Here is a 27,849-nt window from a genome sequence, read left to right as displayed (position 1 = left end):
ATTTCTTCCCCTTACCATTTTGTTATTTTCCATTTGGCAACATTACTTTCTTCCCTGTGCTCTGAAGAAAATTAAAATTTGTTAAAATGAAAAATTTTACATTAGCGTAAGCATTAGTAAACAGCACATTAACCAAAGCCAGATTGCCGTTTAACCAAATCACTGAAACTTCTGCAGGACATTGAAAATAGTTAACTGTCATTGCTGAAGTAACATAAAAACTAGTATACTTCGGTTAATCGTTACATAAAACTAGTAGTTATTTTATAACCTGGTCAATAATCTATATAAAGAATTTTTATTGTGTCCTATACATTGAGTACCAAAAAATCTCTGCTGCTGTTTAAGAAAGGAGAAGGATAAAATAATGGAAAGAGGAAAATTTAAAATTAATTTACCTCCTCATAATTTTACCTTCTCTAAATGGAGACCTGCAGCTCCATCATTCTAGATATGGTGGAATTTTCTTTATTCCCATGCACTTTTTTACCCCCTTGGTTGCCAAACAGTTCCCCCTGCTGACAACAGAAATACTACACATTCAGCTTGGAAATCCCTCCTCACCCAGATATACTGCCACAGCTGCACAGATACCATGCTCAGGTTGGAGGTGGGGTTTAAAAGGCAGCCAGACAGCTCAGTTGGGGCTGGCAGGGCAGGGAGAAGGACATGGTCTGGGATCTCCAAGGAAGACCTGATCCCACACCAAGCCAAGGAATAGGGGAGCCATAGCACACAGAGACTGGGATTAAGGCAGAAAGCCTGGAAGGCAGCACTCCCCAAGGATGGGTAGCAGTCGGCAGGGATGCAGAGGGGGTAGGAAGTGACCCAGGGAAGCTGACTTGAGGCTGATGCAAGGCACGACCAGGTGAGTGATGCCAAACCAGTCTTCCAGGGGCCTAGGTCAGAACCAGGTGGAATTAGAGGGCCCAGGTCCTCCTACCCCACTTCCTGTGAAGGGAACCCACTAGGCAGGGTTGCCACCAAGAACTGTGCCCATTAGGCAGAGCTACCACTTGTGAACTGAACCCACTAGGCAGTGTTGTTGCTGAGAACCGTGCCCATTAGGTTGAGCTGACTCAACTAATTAGATCCCTCTCTCTCTTCAATAACATGACAGTATACTAGGAATAAAAGTACGGGTGAAGTATTTTTAAACAGAGGAAGTTACTTAGCTTAGAAAAAATATTCTGAAGAGGAATCTTTGATTTACTTCCATGAATGGGACTAATGTGTATAAAACTATTAAATTTAGAATAACTGAGCAGCAGGAAAAAAAGGACTGAAAAAAGGCAATTAACGAATGGAGCCACAGCTAGTTTGTATTTTCTTGATAATGAAAAGTTAAAAAAGTCTAATTTTGTATAAATCCTATTGTGGTATGTATAGGTGCCAAATATACCTTAAATGAAGTAGTACTTCATAGCTACTATTAATAAAGTGGAGGTCACAGGTCTCCCAGAACAAACACCTATAAACCTTTTCAACTATTCCCGTCACACTGACACCACAAAACATGTAGCTATCCAATTCTGGATATCCCCAAACAAGTGCCCATTCAAGTTTCATCGAAAACCTAGGACAATGGAAGACAGTGCTCCAGCTCCAAACTACAAGGTATCTTGACATCCAGAAACGAAGATATCTTAAAGAGATATGATTCTGGCAGTTAGGTTGAGTCAAAACATATTTCTCCAAGACATGGACAATACGGAATCTCTCATATGTAACCAAACTTCCTCAATATATTGATATTTTTAAAGCTTTCTTACATTGTTGGTCATATCAAGATTGAAGAAACCACATTAAGCTCTGTCTACACACAGACTTGCACTGGTTTTGTTAAACCAGAGCAAATCCCCATGTGGATAATCTTATTTTGGTTTGAGAGTGGCTTATTTGGTCTATTTTAAACCTGTTCCTAATTGACTTAAGCTAAACCAAAATACAGGCACACTCAAACTGAAATAATTGTCCACAGCTGGGTTTGCACTAGTTTAACTTCACATCTTAAGTTGAACAAACGCAACTCTCTATGTAGTTTTATGAATCAATTTACCTTTTCTTACCCTGTTTTAAGACTCTACAAGTCCCTCTTACTGACAGTTATTCAATATTAAGTTTCCATGTATACCATGCCACTGTTAATTAAATTAGAATGAAACTTGATTACAAGTATGCGTATATTTATTTCGGTGGTATAATTATGTCTTAATTGCTTCACTAAAGAAAGAGGGAGTTTTTCCCCTCACTGTCTATGTGGGCTTCCCTACATGGAAAGTTTAGTCCACACTAACTTGAGTTTGTCTGATCTGAAAATGCATGTGTACACATAACATTACTCACCAGAGTGCACTAACTCTGCACTTATGCACTCGAGTCATCTTTCAAGGTGTACTAACTTTTATATGGCTTGAGTTAGTGCAGTCTATTGTTCATTCGCATGCAATGCTGTCGTGCACTACTCTGGGCTGGATCTCCAACTGCTATCCCACACTACTTTGTAGGTATCCATGACCAACCTATCTACCTGTATGCCCTCCACTGCTCTGGGATCAAGCTGATTCCTCCACTGTTTAAAAGCTAGTGCAATACCAGAATCAAGTCATTTGCTCCTGGATTCCAACATATCAACATTACAGCAATATTATTCTAGCAGTCTTTACTACATGTCTTATGCAGCCACTTGGAGCCTAGATTTCATTGCCATTTGGGGAGAAATGGCAGTGCAGCAAGCTCTTGGGACCAGCCAACGCAATAAAGCCGTGTTTGTGGACATTGTTGATCAGATGTTTGAGAGGGGTCAAAACCAGGACACCTTCCAATGCTGGATAAAGAGCAAACAGCTCAGAATAATTTACATTAAAATCAGGGATGGATGGAAATAGGCTTTGGACATATAAGAGGTCCATTTGTTGAGGAGCAGAATAGGATTTTATGCAAGTACACCACTACTGAGCCCAAGGAGGTTGTGGACCCTGCAGGCTCTCCCCCAAGGACAAGCAGCAAGAGTCATCAGAAGAGGAACACTGAGGAAGGTAGTGAAGAGATCTCAGAAAGTCAGGAACATTTTGGAACTCAGGATCCTGAGAGTGGCCGTGTAGAAATCCAACCCAGGATTCAGATCCTATCAAGGGAACCCCGGCATGTAAATATTTATCTTTAAAATTTATTATTACCATACAGCAGTGTTTAACTTCTCCAGCCACAGCCATTTTTGACATATGTGAGTTAGGAGCCTTTCCAAGACTCCAGCCCCCACCTTCTCCCTTGCCCTATGCTTTCCCTCTCGGTTTGTTCGCCCCCTCCCACCCCACATTTTTGGACTGGACAGGCAATCAGCTTTTGCCTCAAGCTAAAGCCACAATGACCACAGACTGTTATAATCCCATTACAAAGAGGGCAATACACATCCACCTATTTTCATTTTCTTTCCCCAAATCTGTCCTGCCCGGTGAACACCCCTCTCCCACTCAAAATCCCATTTGCCTACTCAAAATGGTGACCAACAGCATGGTGCAGCCCCAACCTCTACCCCACTCAAATAATGAAAACATTCAGTTGTGCAAAATTTATTGGGACAGTGGTTACAAGGAGAGAAAAAAAAGCTTTGGTTGGTATTCTCAGTTTAGGTGAGGTGGACATGGGCATTGTATGCCCGCAAAGGTAATAAGACTACAGCTATTAAAAAAATCCACCTGTTTGAAACCTTAACTGCTCCTGATCAGTGCAAAATCCAATCTTTTTTTCCGCTACACTTTCAGAATGTTAGTGGCTGAGCAGCTGGCTAACCTGAGTGGGGGGATGACAGAGAAATCAGAATAAGATGTTTGAAGACCACACTGAAGATTCAAAAAACCCCACCAAAATCAGACAGCTAGAGGTTGTTTTTGAAGTGAGAGCCACAATGGAATGCGCTTAGTGCGAAACAAGCACCTGCCATCTGTGCACAATGAAGAGAACTGAAAGACAGCAGTCTTATGTACAACTTGCATATTGTGCTCCAACTAGTACATGTCAACTCAGCAGGGCCCCCACATGGGAGAGAAAAAGGGTACACTTTACCGGGGCTTGGACAGGCTGCAACCCCCATTACCCTGAAGAAAAAAAAATTTCATGGCTCATGAGATTGTATGTATGGGATGAGGGATTGTGGTAGGTGTGTGGGAGGGGGGGTCTATGTTACAAGTTTGTACTGGGCCTGAAAAAATTATGCTTGGGCCCTGCAACTCAGTGCAAACTAAACCCTTTGTATAGACAAGGCCTACATCTAGCAAACTCACTATTATCACCTCAAAAATCAAAACCAACAGGTTTTCATTCCAAGCTAGAAAGTAGTTTTGTCTGTCCTTATAAATCAGATAGCTGGTCTTCCTGTACCAGTACACATTATTTTGTTTGGGTAAGTCAATGTATTTTATTCTAATGTAAACTCCAAATGTTATTAATTAAATATGTTAGACGTAATTTAATTCAGAGAATGTATGGAACACTGCCACCAAACATGAGAACTAAAAGATTTTGAAAAGTTGCTGCATTTTGGAACTTGTAATCTTCTAATAATTTGAACTACATTATACAGAGAAATAAAGAAGTACTATAAGATATAAACACCTTACCTGCATGCAGTTTTAGAACATTAAAAGGAATTGAGTATACTAGGGAATCCTTTATTAATAATATGAGCTAACAAAGAAAACAGTCTTGAAATGGATAAAACCTAAAGTCGTCTGGAAAAAGAATAATCAATGATGATTTTAGATATACTGACACTGTCTAATGGACATCAACAGAAAGCAGCACAAAAGCCAAGGATCAGAAATCTGAGAGCCATATCTAACAGAAACAGGGAACCCCTGCCCCCCATCCCTACCAAAAAAGGGTATGAAAGCTATGGAGTCAAGAAAGAGCCTCCAGCGATCTTGAATCCATCAAAAGCAACCAAATTAATGCAAAACTTCAGACCACACTGAGCAGCCTCATCCCTGGATTACCAGGAACCAGAAAAAGTTGTGAGATTTAATTGAAAAGATTGTCTTGCCTTTCATTTTATGAATTATTTCAAAGGCTATGACTACACTAGAGAGCTTACAGTGGCACAGCTATCAATGCAACTGTGCCCCTGTAAGATATCTTGTGTAGTCGCTCTAAGCCAATAGAAGAGAGCTCTTCCATCAACTTAAAAAATTCATCCCCAACCAGCAGTGCCAGCTATGTCAGCAGGAGAAGGTCTCCCACTGACATACCGTTGTCCACATTGGCACTTCGGTCACTGTAACATATCATTCAGAGGGGTGGCTTATTCACTTATGAGTGACATAAGTTATACCAACATAAGTGGTAGTGTAGATATAGCCGAAGTTACCTTGCTGGATCTTCACTCCGTTCAGCAAGACCATAAGGAACTGAATTTTGGGTTTTACTAAGTAATTTAATGTACAAGTTTCTTCTTTGTAAATCCAAGTAGGGTGGTTTAAGAAAAAACAGAAATAGATTGGAAGAGGGCAGCTTGCCCTCTAAAGGGGTGAGGGGTTCAGCCTACCTCTGACAGGCTCCACAAAAGGGGGAATGAGGCAACTCAGGTTCACCTGGGACTAATTAACTCATGATTAAAGGAGGTTACTTCCTGGGGTGGGTGTGTGTGTGTGTGTGTTGGCTAGAGAACAGAGGCTCCTGAGGAGAGGAACAGTTCCCAGAACAAAGAAAGAGAAAGCTTCGAAGGGGAGGTCTTCTCAGGGGGAACCTGGTGAGGGGGCTCACCAAGAAAGGAAACCAAGGAAAATGCTCCAAGGTGGGAGAGGCACCAAAAGAGAAGAGATATAAATGTCAAGCCTCAATGGAACCTGGCCCCCACATGGAAGGGCTTCACCTGGTAGCAGCAGAAGCCCCAGATCAGAGGAATTATATACTGTTCCAAGGAAGATACGTCATATTTTGACTTCTGTGGGTATCTTGACACAGGAGGAGAGACCCTTCCTCATCTGATGACAAGAGGCCCTGGCTCCAGAAGAGGGTTCCGGGTCAAGACGGCCTTGCTGGTAAGGGGCCTAGGCATAAGTGGAGTTGATGAACTAAAGTTAACTCAGCCTCCTCCCACTCCAGCTTGAGATGGTGGGGTGTAGGCCTATTTGTATAAGGTTCCATATAAGAACATACTGGGTCAGACCAATGGTCCATCTAGCCTAGTATCCTGTCTTCCAACAGTGGCCAATGCCAGGTACTTCAGAGGGAATGAAAAGAACAGGCAACCATCAAGTGATCCATCCCCTATCGTCCAATCCCAGCTTCTGGTAATAAGAGGCTAGGGACATCTAGAGCACGGGCTTTCATTCCTGACCAACTTGGTTAATAGCCACTGATGCACCTATCCTCCATGAACTTATCTAATTCTTTGTTGAACCCCATTATAGTTTTGGTCTTCACAACATCCTCCAGCAACAAGTTCTACATATTGACCGTGCATTGTGTGAAGAAGTACTTCCTTTTGTTTCTGTTAAACCTGCAGCCTATTAATTTTATTGGGTTTAACCTCTGGGTTAAATAAAGCAGACTTCTGAAGGGTTACCATTCAATATAGATAAGCCTCACCCCGTGCATACTGAAAGCCCAGCAAGAGAAATTGAGGCAAAGACATAACTGTGATGCTGCACCAGGCCTCCGGAGGACACTCCTTACAGAAAGTTCTTTTACTATTATAAACCTGGTGTCATCAATACAAAGTCATAGAAAATATCCAAGAATGACAATTATATAATACTTTCAGTCAAAATGTAACCTTTTCTCTATTGAGAGTTATTTTGGTGCACGTTTAGAGTATTAAAAGTACTATAAAAATCTGGTAACTGATTTTATAAATTTTGTAAGAAATTAGTAGTGATTAATTTTCTTGTGTAAGTGGTTAGCTTCAACACCAGTCTACGTAGATCACCTGAAGGACTGTATGTTGTGAACTTGTATGCCTAGAATATCTTGTGCTTCCAAATTTGATTTATAGATTTTTTTTCCAACTGTTGAATACATATAAAATTGTCTGTGGTGAATGCATAAAAACAGTAATTAAGAGTAATTAAGTGTCCTGGTTCATGAGTGCAGGCCAAAGAAAAAAGAACTCAGTGTAAAGAACACAGCATTAAAGTTAGTAAGCTAATACTCCACAGACTCAAATCAAAACAGGGTTATTAATACTTCCAAAGAATATCAGTATTCATCAAAACTTATTAAATCTAGTTTGTGAAATATGATCAAGTCTAACAGGCACCCTGGCAAATAAATAAATTTGACTGTCATTCATGCTTACACTAGAGAAGAATAGTAAAATGTCCTATTTTCTGAAATTTTCTACTATTTCAGTAAAATAAGGCACACTGGTATTGGTATACAGTACCTGTTACAAAGAGAGGAGACTATCTCCATCATAAATCTTCAGAAATGTTAAGCATTATCGAAAGAATACACCAAATTTTTTCCAGTTTATATAATAAAATCTATATCACTTCATGCCCTTTCTAAATTTAATTTAGAATTGGCAGCATGATTTAGTTATATAGTTTTAATCATAATCAAACTGCTTATTATAGGTTTGGATATTTCTACAGAATTATCAATTAGCATTACAGTAAAATCCCTGGCTAAAGTCTGGTTCTGGTTTGCCAAGCAATCTACCATTCACAAAGTAATGTTACTGAAAAGATAGAAGACTGAGCTCCCTACACACCACTTGTTTCAGATAAATTTTAGAAATGTTCTGTGATACATTAGCAACTCAAAAAAATGGTGTTTTGACATTTTAAATGATTGTTTACTTTTATTAATGGCTAGCAGAGGCTACTCTCCTAATGTTTCTTAATACTGTTTCATTCTAAGTGAACGTTTACAAAGTGGAATTAGTATTGAAATAAGACACCAAGAAAGCATTTGAACAGCCAAATCAAGTTTTAGTTATAAATATTCTATATCTATGCACTCTCAAGTAGAGACAGAGTTCAAAATGTTTCTTTCAGTTACCTGAATTTATAATAAAAAAATAAAAATTGTCACTTTAAATTTGCTTTAGTGACCCCCCACTATATCCTCCATCTCACATCATGTTTTATCTGATCCACTGTTTGCCTTATCTACATATATTTTGCGCATTTTCTTTGCTGTTCCATGATCCTACCTGACCTCTCCCCACCCATAGTCACTAGAATGAGTTTTCTGACAATGAAAGGAAGGATGCTGATTTCAGGCACTCAAGTAGCACTCCATAAATCTGATTGCTGTTCCCAGCTCTGCCACATACTTCTTGTATTGACTAAGGGGAAGAAAAAAATCACTTGACACTTCTGTTCTTCAGTTCCCTGTCTGTAAGCAATGAATCTCCTTACTTACAGGGGTGTCCTGACATGCCTTAAAGGTGGGGACAAACAGCTTGAATTTGATACAGTGGAAAACAAGGAGACAACAAATGCAGAGCTATGTAAAATTATCTTCACCCAGCTCCTCTACCTAAAATAACGCCATATAACCTCTTGCACACAATTTTGAACTCACTCTATCTCAAGTATTCTGTATTCTTTGCACTCTGAAGTATTTTGCATATTTTTGCATAGCATATTGGAAAAGTTTAAAAAAATCTAGCAGAAACATGAGGCTTAGAACTCAAAATGAAAACATTTTGAAATTTTTTTATGAAAATTTTCACAGAAAATATTCCCATTTTTGGACCATCACTTCTTAGGTTGCACTTTAACTTACCTAAAAAGTTTAAAAGAATGCAATAAGAACATCAGGTTAATTCTACTACAGAACAAGAAGAAAAGTACATAGGCCTAAGTGTTCAGAAGTGACCAATGGTTCAATTTCTGGTTAACCAACTTGAAATACCTCAAAAGGTGCTAATTTTTTTTTAGAGTGGGTACACTTTCTGAACATTTGGCCCTTTTTAAAGTTATCTCACAATGGGCACCAAAAAAGGGGAGCCACCCAAAATCTCTAGTCACTATTAAAAACCTAGGGTATGTCTTCATGGACAGCAGCAAATTCACCGCCGTCAGATCGATCTATCTGGATCGACTGAGCAGCAGGAAAGACCTGCTCAATCAATCCTGAAGTCGATTCAATTAAACCACCTCCTCAAAAGGCGTAGCGCTGCGTCGATAAGTACACAATTCCTGTCGGCACAGCGTACTGGAGGCAGCGTGCAGAAGAGGATTTAGGAAGTCGATGTAAGTTACACAAGCTACTCTGCGTAGTTTGCGTAACTCCCATCAACTACCACCGAATTTCCCCGTAAGTACAGACCAGGCCCTAGTTAATAAAACTGTCTATACACCTAGATCAGTGGTTTCCAAACTGTGTGGTGGACCCCGTAGAGGGGCACGGAGGAACATTCGGGGCCCTGGCCAGCCCCCACTAGGGGCAGAGAGGGAGTGCCCAGTCTCGCTCTGCCCAGCTCCCGGCCCCAGCCCCACTCCGACTCCCAGCTCAGCTCCTGGTCCTTGCTGCGCACCCAGCTCCACCATCAGCCCACGCTCCTCTGCTGGGCCAACTGGCCAGTAATGGAGAGGGGCATGGATAGATTCCAATACTGGTGGGGTGGGGTGCAACAGGAAAAGTTTGGGCAGCAGTGTCCTAGAGGTGGAGTTACTGCTGACTGGGGAGAGAGCTGTAATCAACTGTCATTGGATGATTAAAAAAAGGAAGTGGATGGAACTGTAAACACTCAGTGAGCTTGGTTTGCTCGAATCTAGCAGCTTCTGGAAGGTGGCATTCCTATGTGATCAGATGCTCTAGCTAAAGGAAGCTACTTCATCTCATCCTTGTCTTCATAACGTTAAATTCCTTTAGTTAGTAAATGTAAGAGCCAATAATATTACAAACAAACAATTGATGTTTGAGTATTAAACATCAGTATTAATTTATCTGACTCATTATGACTAAAGCTGAAGGAAGTGGTAAGGAGCAAGCGATTAAAATAATAAAAATGGATGAATCTTCTAAAATAAGAAGTAAACAGCAAGAAAAATTAGGTAGCAAGACTGAATAGGTTACTGTTCATCTCCAAAAATGCAGGAAGTCAGTTTCTTCAGTCTTTAAAAACAAATATGCCATTAAATGAAATTTTATGTACTGAAGTAGAAAAAGAAAACATTGATGAGTTTGATAATTCCACTGAGCCTTCAAGAGGCCTTTTTGATACCATGAGGATTATTTAAGTCGCTGTTCCAAGTTTTCCAACAGCTCCTTCACCATCAGATTCATTAAGGAATATTCTCTATCTTTGACTCCCAAAAAAATGGAAGAGATCAATTGGTGATTATACCATAAAAAAACCAAAACAAAACAAAAAGTGAAAGACAAAGACTTGAACTTGATAAGACAGTTGTAGCCTTCTTTTACGCCAATATCTCCTTCAAACATTTCTTTCAATTTCTCGTTTTGTACTACATTAAAGCACTTCTCTCTGGATATACTCCTCCAGACAGTAAACAACTTGTAGATCCACTAGCAGATGCTGCAAAATGAAGAAACAAAAGGACAAATTGAAGAAATATTTAGAAGGATCAACACTGATAACATGGTCAAACATGATAATGCTTAAAAGCAGCCATACAAGGAAAAATATATTCCTTCTTAATGCTATTGAGTCTATGCCTGAAAAGGAAAATAGCCACAGAATACACTAGCCAAGTTGCTGATGATGCCATTCAAGAATATAGAGAAAAATATGACAAGGAGGTCTTGTCATCTGCTTAGACAAGAAAAATAAACTGAAATAACACTTTTAAGGTGCAAACTTCTCAATCTTCGGACATATGGGTGTTCAGCACTTATTCAAACCTCATTCAGTAAAAGCCAACACTAAAAAAGTCCTAAAGCAACCATGGAAGTTTAAAAATTCCATAACCACCATCAGCCTCAAAGTTTGTTGACTGAAAAAAAGGACTGATGCCCTAATTTCTCAATGATATTCAGTAGGAACTCTGAAAGAAAATTTTGTGCTTATTTGCATCTATTATGTTGTAATTTGCACTGAGCACAATGACAACTCAACAGCACGCATTTCACACAACAAGGGACTCTACAGAAAGGCACAAAAAACAGAAAAGCAAACAAAGATTTGTAGGTCTTGTCAGATTTTACAGGATCATGACACTCATGTCACTTTCAATAGATGTTTGGCTTGATCTATTAACAAAGAACTGGAATTGCACATGGAAAAGAAATTGAGAAGGTATGGGACCTTTCCAGTAGTTAGCCAACATGGGTGAGCCTGAATGCGAAGATGTTAAATTGAGCCTAAAACAGGAAAGAGAGACTCAAGTGGGGCTAATGGAACATAATTCCAAAGTTCATTTATTCTTTTCTATCCCCATATTTACAAATGCAAAAGAGATTTTCCAACAGTTCTTTGTGGAAAATTGTACAAGTAAAATGTATGGAAGAGAAAATAACTTAATTCAGAATTTTGCCAGTCTTTATGATGCCCATAATACTCTCCCTGCCAATTCTACATCTGTCAAGCATTTGTTTTTAGTGCATTCATATTAGTTTGCTCAAAAGGCAAGATATTGGGGAAAAAATAAGTTGGTAAAAGTGTATCAGAATCTAAAGCTAGATAAGAGAGTGGTAGATCTAACTAATTAGTGGATTGAGGCACTCGGTTATGGTTTTGTGATTTACTTAAGAATTGAAAGCTTTTCATTTTTGACAACATCTCTGCCTTTTTATGTTTCAGGAATAAATATACTTACAAAGCAAAGTATGCAGTATAAATTTTATGGTTCACTTTGTAAAACTTTTGAGTATTTTCCAGTTTGTTTCCCCCTGGAGGTGGTGTTTTCAAGTGTGGAGAAAAGAATCCTAGCCATACTGAACAATGTGATCCAAAGCAACAAAATATGTAGCTATTCTGCTTCCTTAAAGAGAGACTGTCAGAAGGTCCATTTAGTGGGACTCCAGCCACACAATCTACCTATGTAGATTTGGGAGAGTTAAAAACAAGAGCCAAACATGCTTGATACCAATGCTTCTCTTTTAAATCTGATGTGCAGAATTCAATGTAGTACTCCTTTTGAGGTCTAATTAATCTGAAGCAAGATCAGCTAGTTAGCTTAATTTTACTAGGAATTCTTCTGTTAATACAGCTCAACATAGCATTTGACTATTTGAAATACTGTTGCATTAGTGATTCACTCAACTTAGTGTCCTTTTTGTACTTGTAACAAACATTCCTATCTAACCCACTGGTGCTTCAATTTTCACATTCTGCAGACCACTTTTCAAGAAATCCTCTGAATTCTCCTCCCAACACATGCTTGGTTTTCAAAAAAATTAATTTTGTAGACCACCAGTGGACACAGATCAGTTTGAGATATACCGAAGCTAGCCACTATTCCTCTCGTCTATATTTGTACTTTTCATTATTCCTTCTCTAGATGAATTATTTACTTATTGAAATTTTAGTAAATTATTTTGATTTCAACCCAGTATTCTCAGTTTATCAATGCTGATCTGAATTTTAAATAAAATCTTTTAAGAATGTGATTTCTCCCAGGTTTATATCATACTGAAATTTTATTTGCAATTTTACATAATCTCCCCTACTCCATCCTGCAAATCATTCACTAATACTGAAACTCATCAATAATCTTTAAGCAGTGTTGGACCCAGAATAGACCCTACAGAACTCCACTCAACATAAAACTTTTATTATTCACTCTGTGTCAGACTTTTGTAGCCAACTGTATAAAGTTTTAACTAATCCCCATTATTTGTTTCTCCTATGAAAGAGTTGTGTAGAATCATATCAGTGACCTTACTAATGTCAAGATATACCAAGGCCACTGCATTTCCTTTATCAACCACGCTTGTTAGCCTAACCAAAGAAAAATATTAAGTTTGGCATGAGGAACTCAAAAATGTCAATTTGACATTCTTTGTTTTTGACAAATCCATGTTGCCTATTACTTGGCACTTTTTTTTCTTTAGGTGCTTACAGTTACTGAAAAAATCAGCAGTCAGTTTATTCCAGCAATTTACTACCCACTGAAGATAAAAAAAAATATGGGCCCTTAGAGAGTCCTTTTTAACTCTCCACTTAAGTATCAAATGGGATGTGTATTCTTTACCAGTATTCTGGAATCTCACTTGTCTTCCAACAGTTATCAAAAATAAATAGTTAATGGTTCTGATCAGGCAACCTGGTGAAGTGGACTGAGTAGAAATGGAATTGTGGCACTGCTACACTGTCTTAGGCAAGTGATAATTTTTCCATGCTTTAGGGTATGTCGACACTTCAAGTTCAGAGGGTGATTCCCAGGTTCAGGAGATATACCTGCATTAGCACTTACAGAGCTAGTGAGCTATAAGTAGAACATAGCTGCAACCTGTCTGAGACACAAGGTGTGTGTACTCAGGGTGGCTAGCTCCTCCCATTGCTCACACTACCCATGGTTGCAGTTTATTTTTAGTGTCCCAGTTCAAATAGCTAGCACCAGTTTGTCTCCTGGACCTGAGATACACACACCAAGTTTGAAGTGTAGACATAGCCTTAATTTCACCATCTGCAAAATATTTACCACAGAGTTGTAAGGTTCAGTATTTGTAAAGCATTTGGAAGATGAAAAGATCAGTAAGTGTTAAATATTAAGGAGAGTTGACTAGCACCAGTTGCTTTTACCATGTTCAGTTTATTTCAACTTTTCTTTAACCTGTTCCTTCCTTATTTTGTCCTTTTTGTTACCTGGTGCAGCACATTAACTATCCTACTACTAGACTTTCTAGTGAAGATTGTGTAAATACTAAGCATACCAATCTCCTTTTCATTTTCAGCAAATCTGTATTTTCCAATGTCATTCTCTTTCTTCCTTTTTATAATTTGTGTCTCTTTATCCTTTGCTAAAACTGTATTTTATGCTACATCTTTGCGCCTACATACCATTACTATAACCCTAGACTTTCCTGTAATTTCTCCATTTTATTTTCTGTATGATTCCCTTTTTATTTATCTTAAAAAGTCCCTGTGCAATCACACTGGCCTTTTACATTTCCTATTTTTCTTTTGCATTACGATTGCTTTATTCTGTGACTTATGTGCATCAAAATTCCCAAATATCCTGAACAGCATTTTCTCTTTATTTTTGCTATATGCTAGGCCTTCATAACTAAGATTCTACCTTCACTACACCTTTTAACATTCATTTTAAACCATGTCATGAGCTGGTTACCTCTGTACACCGTGTCCACACACACAAGATGGTTAATATATGATTAGTAACCATGGAGGCTAACTGTGTACCACACTTATCACTAGCCTATGATGGCACAGTTATGTTCTGGTAAATGCATCTAACTTATTTTAGTTGGAAGACAGGACCCTCTAACTGTGCCAATATAACCAAGCTGCCAGTGTTCCTTACTCTCTCCCCACCCCCACCCCTTTTTTTTTTTTTTTTGCAGGCGACCTCTAACATACCAATGTTCAGGTTACCTGATTAGCTGAAGCCTCTGGCTGATTGTGCCATCTACCATCTACATATCTTAAGTGGATAACCCTAGAATGTATCCTGAGGGGGATCAGGAAAGTGCTTACTATCAACAAACAGTGAGGAAAGTATTCAGGCCAAAAGGAATTTCATAAAAAGAAAAATTGAAAATTAAAATGAAAAAAACCAAACAAAAAAAAAAAAACACCCCCAAACAATTTGCTAACATGATGCTAACTATGACTTTCTGATCAGTGTATACAAGGACAAATCAAGTTAGATAACATTTCAGCTAGCATTTACTAGGAGACAACTGTATAACAGACTAGCTTCCAAGAGGTTACTCATTTTCTTCTACAGAGACCAAAATGCTCAGTCGACATCATGCTACCTAATTTGATTGATAAACATTGTGTTGAAACACAATTAACAATTCCTAATGTAAACAAGGCCACAGAGTGTGATTGACATATGATGCGTGGAAAGAGTGAAAACAACAGAGACCAGAACTGATAGTGGTAAGTAACAAAAGAGGAATGAGCATTTCTTCCCCAGTGTCCTTAAAAAAAAAAAAAAAAAAATCACAAGAGCAGAAGCAGTTTTTTGGGATAGCATGTTTCCTGACATCACTTTCAGTCCATCCCACTACCTGCTGTTAGTCCCATTTGCAGAGACACATTCCCAAATGTGGTGAAATAGGTTTCCTTGACCTTGATGTTCAAAGTATAGTTCCTAGGCCAAATTTCCCAATCCTAATAGATGGGCATTTTGGTTTGTACCATAAACCTTTAAGGCAGAAGCAATTACCATTTTGAGCACACTGACAATATACCCTGAAGAAAATCTACTTAGGCCTTGTCTACATTCACACTTATGTCGGCAAAACTTTTGTCACTCAGGGGTGTGAAAAAAACCACACCCCTGAGAGAGAGAGAGATATCTTGCCAGCATAAGTGCTTGTGCGGACAGTGCTATGTCAGTGGAAGAGTTCTCTTGTTGGTTGATTATCCTTCCTGTATTGCTTTGCTGAATTGGAGCAAAACAAGTGCCAGGGGCTAAAGAATAACATGGAATCCCTTCTGGAGGTCTTTGTGGCTAACAAACTCTTTTTTTGCTTCAGATCAAGCAGCAACTGAGTACTCTGATATAGCAGTGGCTCCCAACCTGTGATCCTCGGGCCACTTGCAGCCCAATCAGCACATAGCTGCAGCCCATGTGACATCCTCAGGGTCATACAGGTAGTATTGGATGTGGCCCACATAACACACTATGAGCCACATATGCGGCCCATAATGATAAATAGTTTGAGAACCACTGATCTATAGAATCACCAAAGAGCCTAACTTCCATTTTATTCCACTGACTCACCTATTTTTCTTGGAGGTTTGCTTTCTATAGCCTTAGTCGAAGTTAGTGACATGGTGCTGAGTTACACCAACTGCCTAGCAAGTGGACAAATATCATGAAGGCCAGTGCTGAGTAAATCTCTCAATATGGCTCTCAGATCAAAAGATTTTGTAATCTTGAAAGTGACAGTATCAGAGAGAGAATCCATCCAGGCCATGATGGCCCTAGTAAAATAAATGGAAGTAACAGATGTAGGACAGCTGAGGTGTCCTCAAAATTCCTCCTCCCATATGTTCCTGACTACCAAGTTCCAAGGGAGAAATTCACCTTCTACTGGCATTGCCATGACTGTAATCAGAGAAGAGAGGGCTGCATCCATTTTAGGGATTGTAACCAGTCAGACTTAGCTTTGTGTACATTATAGTGTTTCTTAGTTATATTTTCTAGGTGCTTTGCTTCTTCAAGATTTTACCACATTGCTCAAATGTGTGTTCTCTGAAAGAGGATGTAGACAGATATATGGATGTGATTTTGACCCTGAGCAGAAATACATACTTGCCCATGGCCCTGCTGCACACCTTCTCCAACCTCCTCCAATGTTTCCTTCTTTAGGGGAAATGATCCAGCAGGATACATAGTTCCATGACTATATTTTTTAAGAATAGTTTCAAAAAACATTCCTCCTCAAGACACTTATTTCTAGGGCTCATCTTCCTATGAAGCAGATTTTGAAAAACCTTAATACTGTTTCCTAGACTTTTGTCCCTTTTTGGGATTGTTATGCTTATGTGACTTGCAAACAAGGGAATCAGAGGCAGAGGAAAGAATGGAAAATGAGAAGTGTCTACACTTCTTGCTCCTGGCTTTTCTGGAGACTAGTTTTAGGAACACTTTTTGTGGAAGAAAGACTCACACAAAACAGAGTCAGACCCCAAAGCAATGGCATCATAATTTCCTCTTCTTATTAGATATTGATATTATGTTTCCTGGAGTCTTTTTGCTTTTATCTTCTGATTTGTCGAATTGTGTGAGTGTGTGAGTGAGAGAGAGAGAGAGAGAGAGAGAGAGAGAGGTCCCTCTGAAGACTCTGATGGATAGCACACAGTGACCCTAGAGTTTTTTCATCCTTTATACTATGTCCAAGATCCCTGAATCATCATGCGTGCCCATGATGGATTAGGCAGGGGAACGTCTCAGCTGGAGCTCAGTTTATCTAACCCATGTTGTAAACACCTTGTACTTGCCTTTTTTCATCCTAGCTGATTCTCTAAATGGAAGGAGGGAAATAGTTCATTAGAAAGCCAAAAGCAATCATCCTGATAAGTCCTCACTTACATGCAACTAAATGGCTCAGAGCACTGAGGAGACAGGGTACATACCAGATGGCCTATTCCTCTGGTGCGGGAGAGGAGGAGGAATGGGAAGAAGGAAGGAATGGACAATATGAGCCTTTTGGTCCATTCGCAGCTGGCTGGCTTTTGGGGTCTGGCCTGCCTTGGCTCTCTGTTCTCCCAGTAGAATTTCTGTAACAGGAGGAAAGGAGTCATGGGAACACTGAGCAGCAGAGATAGAAAGGGACTTGTTTTCAACAGCCTCAGCTACATCCATTTACCCAGGTGATGATGCCTTTTCAAGAAGCTTCTTACCCTTATGGGACTCATCCTTGCGCATTGCCTCAATCCACTCCTGTGCAGCCTAGCTGAGAAGGAAAAAGGATCCACCTGTTCCACCTGGCCTCTGCCCACTCCCCAACTGGTTCTTGTGTCATTCTAGGGACCCTCCTGGCAGATCTGCAGTAGGAGACACAAGGGGGAATGTGATCCGCACCAAAGGTGCATAGTTCTCCATCCATACAGATCCCTAAAGGTGAGCAGAACTGCAGGGACAGCCTTTCTCCAGTCTCCAAAAGTACCAGAATTAAGATGATCCAGTCCTAATTGGACACACTGCTCCTATTAAGCCATAGAAATAGCACTGTGAAAAAACAGCAGTCACATAGCTGTGATCCTCTGCTGCCACATTAGCAGAAGATGGGAAGAAGGCAGAGAGGGACAATGAAGATCACTCTCCCATCCTAATATCAACAAAGTATCATGCCGGTGATACACTAACCCATAAGACTTCTGGGCACAGTCAAATTAACCAGAATGACTTTACAGCTATAGGTGAGAAGTGGGAAAGCCCTATAATGACAAGGAAGTAGTAATACTGTAATTCTACTGCAATATTTTTTTAAGACAGAGGGAATGGCTAAGAAATGGGGCAAGTTATAGGAGTCTCAGCCTGCATTTAAAAAAAACCTCAAATTCTCATTTATTTAAAAGGAACCCAAATTGGGCCCTCAACATGTCAGATTCCCCATTTTCATCAAATATTTATATTACTGTAACACTGAGACCTCAACCAGGATGCATTAGAAGTTGTACAAACGTAAAAAGTCACATAGTCATTGTCTATAAGACAACAAATAAAATAAGCTTGCTTATATACCCTAGTTGTCTTGTCTATTATTAAATAAAATAGCCCTAAAGTTACCATTTTGGAGATAACTTTAAATGTTTCTAATTTAAATTAGTACGTTTGCTTGACATGAACCTGCTACTGGCAAATTACTTAGTGGTACAAGCAGGTTAGTCATGCAGGTGTTTTTCCACCCATCCCATTTAATAAATTTCCTATTTAAAACTTATCAATTTAAGATGCTGCTTAATATTCATGCATCCTTTTCCCTCAATCAATACAAGCAAAGAAAATACATTATATTGTCTGTACTGCATAGTGTACATTGAAACAGTAATCTTTAATCAATGGACCAACAGTTCCAACTATATTAATGTACATATCCCTCAACTGAGTCACCCTAAAATAGTACATTATGGTTCTACTTCCCTTGCCTTGTCATCAGCTACATTTGTTCATCTGTTTAATTTATTCACAGTCTAGTCTCATCAAAATAAGACCACAGTAAAATTTTAAAAATCCATGTTTCCAATGAATGTATAGTTTCTCAAAATTTTAAAAAATACAGCTATTCATTTAAAAAAAGAATGTTAAGATCATGCTGTTAAGTACTTAAAAGTCAAGGAAATGCCAAAGTTAAGGTTTCATGTGCCTCCTTGCCACTGTCCTTTTCTGCATAATCATAATACACTTTAAACAATGACATCCTATTTCTCAAATATATAATTTTTCTTCAATCTAAAAAACATATACAGCATGCTGTAGTCGTGCACTACATGTCTGCCAAACAGTTCAATGTCATTTGTATGAGAAGTACACACTAAAATATATTTCCACAGAGGCAACATTTCAGATTGTGTGTGTGTGTGTGTGTGTGTGTGTGTTTTTAACCATGATTCCAGGGGCCATTTAGGCACCTGAACATTCTAGGTTTTTTGCAGGTAATAACTTAGAAATTAGCTGACAGGTTAGTCATACAGGTGTTTTTCCACCCTCCCATTTCATACATTTCCACTGTACCTAATTCTTATATAAAAAAACCAAACACCAATTAAAGCCATATTTTAAGTTTATTTGAATTTGTAAATAAATTTGTAAATTTAGAACAATCAGGAGAGAATACAGCAAAATATTCCCAATCTGAAATTTGGCTAGGTGGACAATAATGACAACACCAATTTAGGCCACTACAAATGAAATTTTAAAATTTAATGTATTTGGTAAACACTTATGTGCTTTACGTTCTGCATTTCTCTAAGTGTAGACAATGAAAAAAATCAGTTCTACTGCTTTTAATTAATTTTACTTCCAGTGTCCTAGTGAATGCGCCAATGTTTGGGTTTTAAACACTGCATAGGAGTCTTGGTGTAAGAACTATTTTCAGTCAGATTCACAGCCTTTTAAAAAAGGTTTTGTAATCTTTTTTGTGATCTATGGTTTTATAACTTTGGGTTTTTTTTTAATTAAGTCATAGTGCTGGAACTAAGGCTGCTAGGAGTGCAACGTCCCCTGGCTTGAAGTGGTTTCCATCATACACAGGGCCAGCACAGTGGCTTCATGATATCTAAATTATTCTTGGGCATGGTATTTTTGGAAATTTTTCTAATCCATCATGAAAAAAATTTTCAGATTGTGTGTTGTAACTTGATCTTTCACCACTAACATAAATGAGCCGATGCTAAACTACAGGGGTTAAGATGAACATTTAAAAGTTTGTCAAAGGGGAAAGTAGTATTAGAGAGAAAGCATGTGCATTAATTAACAAATGAAGGCGGGGATGAAATTAACAATAGCTCAAAAGTAGCTAAGATAAACTTGGGAAAAAAAACCTCTTAAGATAATCACTATCCAGAGGGTAATTAAATGATGGATGTTAGCAGTATGGATCTATAATGAACAAATCTTGGCAGCCAAATCTTACAGATTGTTCAGATTGGCTTAAGTTTATGTGCACCTTGGGTTTAAGGTTTTTTACAAATAGTTATGATAAATAGAAAGGATTAAGTTTGAAGGTGGTTTCTAGTGTGTCGCTTTAAGAAATTTAGAGAGTAAACATCACTTCAATGAAATTCACTGAGGAACTCAAGTTTGTGGGCCTATCCCCCTCAAAAATATTAAAGAGTAAGTACAAGAGGAACTAAGATTACTTACCAATTGGAAGAGAAGGACATACAGCACAGCAGACATAGCTACAAAATGGCTTTGTGAGGGCAGCGGTTGCTTTTATCTGCATATATAAAGGACCAGCAGCTCCTTAAAAGGTATTCTGGGAAAAAGGTCCTAGAAAAGTGCAACCCTAGGGAGATTTGGTAAGATCAAGGCATTCGCAGGATTTGTGTGTAACAGACTATATGGACCTTCCTGACCCAAAGTCCACTGTAGGCAAAGGAAATATTCTCACAGACCAGTGGGATTAAATGGCAGAATAAATGGCCACACTGGGGTACTACCATTCACTAAAAAATTAGAGAGCTGGAAAAAAAATGGGAACATGTTAAGTGTAATTTAAACAATATTTGTGGTGTGACAGCACATGCTTATTTCATCACAGCAGGGAAAGAGTACATGTGGTCATTCTTCAGTGCTGCTCTTATAGCCTGAAACTTCCAAAGCTGGGCTGTCTGTGAGGATAATTATCCCCTGAATGTGACGGAGGCAGCAGCCTCCTGCCTCGCCTAAGCAGCCCAGTGTCTACTGGTGTCACAAAGAGCTTGCTCTTGCATTTTTAACATGTCGACATGTGAAGGTGAGGGACAGATCATGATGACATCTGCAGCAAACATCTTCAGACCTAAGCACAGAGCTTGAGACTTTCCTTCCTCCCATCAGCTGAACATGTTTGTTTCAGGAATGGAAAAGTGCTGCAGAGCTCTCAGTCTGCTACTGGCTCTGCTAGATACACCTCTGCATTCTTATTTGCTGAGTAAAGAATAGGCCAGTGAGGGAAGGAGGGAGAGGAGCAAGCAACATCTCTCCAGGCCGGTGAGGGGAGAAGGGAGAGGAGCAAGTAGTGTCACTCCCAAAAATGGTTACAAAAGTTGGGGGGCTTTGGCCCCCCCACCTTCCCTAAATGGCATCCCTGTTTACACATTAAGTAGAACACCACAGAGCAACACTGAAGTTTGTTGGCATATATACACCACTTACATCGGCAGTTAAATTAGGTTTGTAGTTAGACACTCCAACCCCTGGACTACAACTAAAGAGTCTTGCCGCTGCTGTCTGAAAATAAATTTTATAGTATGAAGCTTCTGACTAAGCTTATGTCTACACTATGTTACAGTGCAGATTATGAATATGTGAACTGCAGAGCACACCAAAGTGTTGCACTCTAGCTGCCCTGTGTGGATACCGCTGGCATGAACTAAAAGGTATCTAGTTCATGTTAATGTAGTCCTCTCTTAAACAGGACTACATTACCGAGAACTGGGTATCTATTAGTTTGCACCAGTGGCATCCACATGGGGCAGCTAGAGCACAATACTTTGGTGTGCTCTGCAATTAACATCAATGTAACCTGCACTATAGCGCAGTGCAGACAAGCCCTGAGAGTTATCAATGAAGTCCATGGAAGTTTTCCCGTTTACCCCAATAGCAGCAGGAACAGGCCCTAAAATACATACGGTTGAGAGAAAAGAATTTTAATCTAAGTCAATAATATTAAACCATTATGAGAATAAAATTAAATATTTTTTCACTCTTGCATTACTTGGACTTTTTAGTGATTAATCATGGAACATAAGATCTCGGGGGGAGGGGGAGGAGTGAGAGAAGGAGTTATGTGAAAGTATTTGACTAGACACCATGGCATCACCCCAATTCACACTCTTCACAAGTTCCACAGGAGGGAGCCCTTTTTGTGCAAACCTTTGATGATGTGCAGTTTTTATCTTGCACAATGCACAGTGAAGAAGGCCAGGCCTAAGGGCTTTTGCTAATTTTCTCTCTTTACAACTACACTTGGGGTACATTCCATGAATTTAGCAAGACCCTCCATAAAAATGAGGAAGGGCCTAAAACACCTTACTCTTTTAGCTGAAAAGATGGTTACAAGGAGCATTCTTTTAAAGATCAGTAAGTCTATGGGAATCTAGGCCATTAGTTTGGGAGAGAACAAAGAGCTTTCAAGACTAAGTTGAGGCTCCTGAGAGGAGCTACTGACTTGAAGCTAGGTTTTAGATAAGTGGCTGCTCAAATGCATCTTTCTGATAAGAAGAGGGACCATAGTGAGAAGCCACGAATTTTACCTTTGACAGCACCTCAGATTGCATCTTGACACAAAACAGCAGACTGGGGAGGCAGCCCAGAGTACAGGACTGCTCTTTTGTCACAAGTATTTCTAAGAGAAAAAAATCAATGTGAAAGTTTATCATACCCTGTAGTAAACTGCTGAAATGAAGGTGAACCTATCTTTAAGAGAAGAAGGGCATAATAAAGGAGTCAATGAGTTAGACAGAGCAACAGCAGCTTTTCAGTCTTCAGATTTCTAGAGTAGTCATGGCATTTGGCCATTATGGTAAAAGAGATGGGGACAGAGGCAGCTGAATCTTTAGCTCCAAAACTAGTAACATGAGACCTATGTCTGAAACAGTTGCAAAATTTGGAGATGTTGTGGTTGGCACAAGTATTGAACAAATCCAGTATCTGTGCTCCCCATTTGCTGCAGAGGTTGAAATACAGCACAATTCAAATAGCACTTAGCACTTACTTCAGTGAAGCTGACTCTTGCTCAGGTAGTCTGCTTGAAGGTTGAGGGCTCCAAGTGAAGAGATAGGAATCCTTAGCAGATGAGCAGAATCCCACTTCAAAATAATAGCCCCCAACATGGTACCTTATTTGTTAGTACACAGGATATGACTGCCATTGTCAAAATCAATATAGGATGGGCTATTACTGATTAGAGACTTCAGGACATGATCAACACACTCTTCTCTAGGCATTGTGTGTGTTATTTTCTTTCCTTTTTCAATCAAGATCCTTGCACTCAAAAATTTTCCTAGGGTTGATGTCCAGCATGATATACTGGCATCAGTGGTAACTGATCTATTAGAATCTCACCAGAAAGAGGTTTTTAAAAATTATATCAGGCATGTAGATCAGGAAGGTTAAGGCAAAACCTTTGGTCTATGCTGATTTTTGAGGGAAGACAAGGGGAAAGGGATACAGAGTTTCAGATAAAATGTTAAATTAAAAAATACATAAATGCAATCTTTGCCCTAAAATTGAGCAATTTCACCCCATCGCTCCTACATATTATTTTTCCAAGGGAAGCCACCTGGCACGCTAAATATTAGCCAAAGCTCATACTCAACAGAACTACACTAACCCATTCTCCCTGAAAGGGATTATCCAACTTAGACAAAGTCAGAATCATGAGGACCTTTAAACTGCTGTATTATCCCCATGAGAACGTAGAAAATATAAAGACTTATTGTTCAATGTGTACCATAAATACATAGGTCAAGTAGAAAACTGAAATTCATCTGTATGATCCATTTCTTTAACCTCAACACTGCATTAACAGTTCACTGCATTTGATATTGTCAAGGTTGCATACTTTTAATACGCTTAGGAATGTCTTGGAATTCACACTATACAAAAACTAGAAAGCAATTATCTATCCATTAACTAATAAGGTTTCCTATCCATATAGGAAATAACACCCTAGTTTCTTAGTTCTGTATTTTATCAATGGTGTTCAGACCTGGCCATATTTCTGTGAGTAGGGTGCAGCTTTCTGAATAAAGGCAAAGCAATAAATGTGAATAAAAACGTGCAAGTTAGCTTTCAAATGTTGTACTAAGCACAATATATTTCTAAATTTCAAAGAGACTCTTCCTGGATTTTGAGACAGTGGACTCTGTATACATGCCAATTCTTATTGACCCCTAACAAAAAGTTTGACAACCCTGGTATATGCTACATTAATTGCAATAAATAAAACTAAGATTTCAAGACAGTTTCTGTATATTTTAAATGTCAATATGAAATATGCTTTCAAATATACAGAAGGCAGAATCTTTTTACATTCTAAATTTCAACTGTAATAAAACATTGCAATTGTCAAACAAAGAACAGACAGATGAGCGGTAACATTTATTTTTAAATAGCAAACTGTTAAAGGTAGCATACACACTCTTGAAGATATACAAACTATGATCACTTTCAGAGGTTACTTTAAAAGCCTATTTGAACATAACTAATTCAAGTTACAAGGCAGAAAATATTCCCTTGACATTAATAATTTATTATTGAATTACCTTCAATATCTACAATAAGCAAAGCAAGTAGAGCACATGTAAAATAAATATATATTAGTAACTACTACATAAAAATCAAGAACTGAAATAGATGTAACCTTTTTCCTGACAAATCAGTATATACCAGTTAAAATACTTTTTATAGTACATTTAAATTCTAATACTATTTTAAAGGAGCAATAATGATGTATTCTATATTCAATATAGCATTTCTGAATATACAGTTTAAAGTTTGACAGGAATATAAGTCTATATGCCTGTACTGATAAACATACACATATGTACTTTTACTATTTCACTGATAATGAAACAAATATATAGATATAATCTTAATTAGAAAGCTAAAGACCATGCTAAGTTAATTATCTGATTTCTAATTCCTGAATGAATCTGAAAGACTAAGCCAGAAAAATAGTGCTTATGTTTAACGTTTCTCTGCCTACTCTCATTCTTTCAGAAATTAGCCAACATACAATTATTAGTTCATTTTCATAAGAAATTTCAATAGACTGCATACTATATTTGCTTAATTCACAGCTGGAAAGAAGATAACAAAAACATCCAGAGGACAAAAACCCTCAAAGTGCAAATATTAGTTTTCAAAGGATAAACAGAAACACCACAGAGAAGAGAATGAAGCTCAGCCAATGATATTATTTTCAAATGATATATTTATAAAAATTTTGACTGGAAGTCTATAAAAGTCCACTGGCTAAACTACAAAGGGCTATCAAAAGTTATTATGTACATAAACCATATTTTATCACTAGAAAGAAAACTTCAGTGCAACTTTGAATACTTTAATTCAAAATAATGGATTTAAGGAACAAGGACAGGGGCTACAATTTATGGTTACAAGTACAAGAATTCAATAATCAGACAGGAATTATAATCACAGATATGTAACAGAGAACAGATTTTAGCGATACTGGATGATTATTTCAAGCCACTGAAACAATTGTTGGGCTTAAGCATTGTTTAAGAAACTGCTGCATCACTTATGGCTTATATTGCATTTCTTTAAAATGTACAAGAACTAAAAGCTTTTAGACTTTTAGTTTCCAAAAGAAATATGCAAGCTACCAGAAATCAACATGGGGAAAAAATCCAAGCTATTTATCATGAAAATGTACAAACAGGCAATTAACATTCCATAATTGCCATACCACCCATACTTTAACTTTTATAATATCAAATTATGTTTGTGCCCTAAGGTACAGAAACAGAAAGGTATAAACACATGTAATTTGACTTTCACCCTTTGTCAAACCACTTCTGTCATTATGAATGATCTGATTGTTTAAAATGTGAAACCAGCACTACAGATTTACTTTTATATTATAGTGGCATTTTCTAGAGGTTTATATCCTGTCTCAATCTTGCAACAAGGCTTGAAATTCCTGTCCCTGTTCTAACCCTTTCATTCTTTTGGTGGTTACTGCTGCTGAAAGTCAGTGGGTTGGTAATTTCAGTGCGCTGTTCTTTCCTAGTGCTATCAGACTCTGGGGTTTCCCCTCTACATTTCACATTCAGCCTCGCTTCCCTACCCAGGGAGCTTCCAATAGGACATTCATAAGCAGCACATACGCTCATCCAATATCTTGGACCCACAAGAACGCAGACACGTACAGTCCATTCTTTAAAAAGGGAAGATGTAGGGCTGTTCTTATTTAATATCACCAAGCTCAATAAACAACTTTCTGATTAGCTCTTCACTCTCCCTTCCGCTAATTTATCTCTTTCTAACCTGAACACTTATAGACTCCAGTGTGCTCATAAAACAGCTTTTCATTAATAATTAGCCCTTCTTGAACTCCTACTAAGAGCTATCTGAACTGGAAGTGAAATAAATGTCTCTAGGATCTTTGCCCCCGCAAATCCAGATTTGTTTTCCGTAAAGAGGCATACCCGTGGGCTTTATTTCTGGGTGTGTGGCTCTCATTCAGGAGTCTGAATCTCCACGACACTACAGCAGAACAACCATACAACCCCAAAAGCCGAATAAAACCCCTTAGGTGCAACACAGGCTATGGATCTAGAAGTCTTTCTTTGCAGCAATAGCATGTCATGTGCCATGAGTTTAATAAAGGCTCATCCGTGCGCTATGAGCAGCAACATCACACATGCCCACACACGCACGCGCTCCCCCTTCCTGGAATTAAAGGACAGAGGGGGGAGGGGAGGGAGTCACTGCAAAGGTGCCTCCTGCGCCGTGCGTGCCACGCTCAAAGGCATTCCCCCGGGGACGTAAGATCATCGGAGCTCGCCTCCCGCCGCGGTGCGAATTGCAGGCCCGCCGACCCCGAACTCAGCTTGGCCGGAGGGACACTTCTCCCAGGCACCTCTGCACCTGCAGCAATCACCGGGCCCGGCCGTCTCCGACTCTTCCCCCCGCCCCCACGCCACGGCTCGGGTTATTTACGGACCAGTCCCCAGTACAGAGCGGAGCAGCCCGTCCGCATGCGGCAGCGGTGCTCAAACCGTTCCCTCAGCCTCGCGCGCCCAGCCGCGGGAGCCGGGGCCGCCTCTCTGCCCGGAGCCCCCGGGCCCGGGCCCCGAAACACGGGCGAGCGGTTGTGGCGCCCCGCGCGGCGGCGCCGTCACGGGAGGTGGCAGCCCATGGGACGCCCCGCGGGACGGCCTGATAGCGAGCACCGACCCGCGGCCGCCTCACGCCGCCCTCCCCGCCAGTGTCCGGCCACGGTCCGTTACCTGTGAGGACCCCGACACGGATTTGGTGGTCGTGGTTGGTCAAAATCATCCCCTCCGACGCCATGTTTCCCAGCGCAGCCACCGCACTGACAGCTAAGCGAGAGGGAGGGGGTGGGGGGAAGGGAGCGCGAGAGCGGCGCGAGCGCAACGGGGAGGTAGGGGAGGGAAGGAGGGAGGCGGAGCCCACGTGGGGGAGGGACGGAGCTCGCCTCAGAGGGGGGGAGCCAGTGTGAGGCGGAGCCAACGTAAAGCGTGAGCGTGAAAGGGCGGGGTAAAGGGAGTGAGTCGGCGCGAGAGGCGGGGCAGAGGTTGATTGAAACGCGGGCGAGTGAGCGCGAGACCATCAACCCGCGGTGCCGGGCTCAGGCAATATCAATCTAGTGTCGAGGCATAGATTTGCAGCGAAGTGTTCTGAGCTGGGCCGGTGCTACGCTACGCTGCCTATCAAAGAGGCAGACACACTGCATGTCGAGTCACGCAGAGCAGAACGGGAATGCACCGTTATTTACATGGTTGCAGATTAGCACTGTATATTGGCTGACCTGGGCACAGATAATATACTAACAGCACTCGCTTACATTGCACTCACTGGCACTCCACTG

The 27,849-nt window shown here is 39.7% G+C and overlaps 1 protein-coding gene across 21 annotated transcripts in view; it reads right to left on the bottom strand.

Moving 5' to 3' along the window:
* Positions 1 to 27,396, bottom strand: part of GPHN (gephyrin) — a 604,586-nt gene extending 577,190 nt beyond the window's left edge. For 11 of the 21 annotated variants that reach the window (XM_067557736.1, XM_067557741.1, XM_067557738.1 and 8 more), the window contains exons 1-2: positions 27,248 to 27,314; positions 17,195 to 17,605 (exon numbers count right to left, since the gene is read on the bottom strand). In XM_067557736.1, coding sequence (XP_067413837.1) covers positions 17,195 to 17,423 — 229 coding nt within the window. In that variant the 5' untranslated portion in view covers positions 17,424 to 17,605; positions 27,248 to 27,314. Of the gene's footprint in view, positions 1 to 17,194; positions 17,606 to 27,247 lie in introns of all 21 variants that reach the window. The other 10 variants (XM_067557745.1, XM_067557750.1, XM_067557759.1 and 7 more) reach the window with 2 other exon arrangements.
* Positions 27,397 to 27,849: the final 453 nt, after the last annotated feature.

This window comes from Emydura macquarii, unplaced genomic scaffold, assembly GCF_026122565.2.
Source record: "Emydura macquarii macquarii isolate MOO-44397 ecotype Brisbane River unplaced genomic scaffold, CSIRO-AGI_Emac_v2 contig_1876, whole genome shotgun sequence".
Taxonomy (NCBI): domain Eukaryota; kingdom Metazoa; phylum Chordata; order Testudines; family Chelidae; genus Emydura; species Emydura macquarii.
Note: the sequence above shows the minus strand (reverse complement) of the source record. Positions and strands in the feature narration are given on the sequence as shown.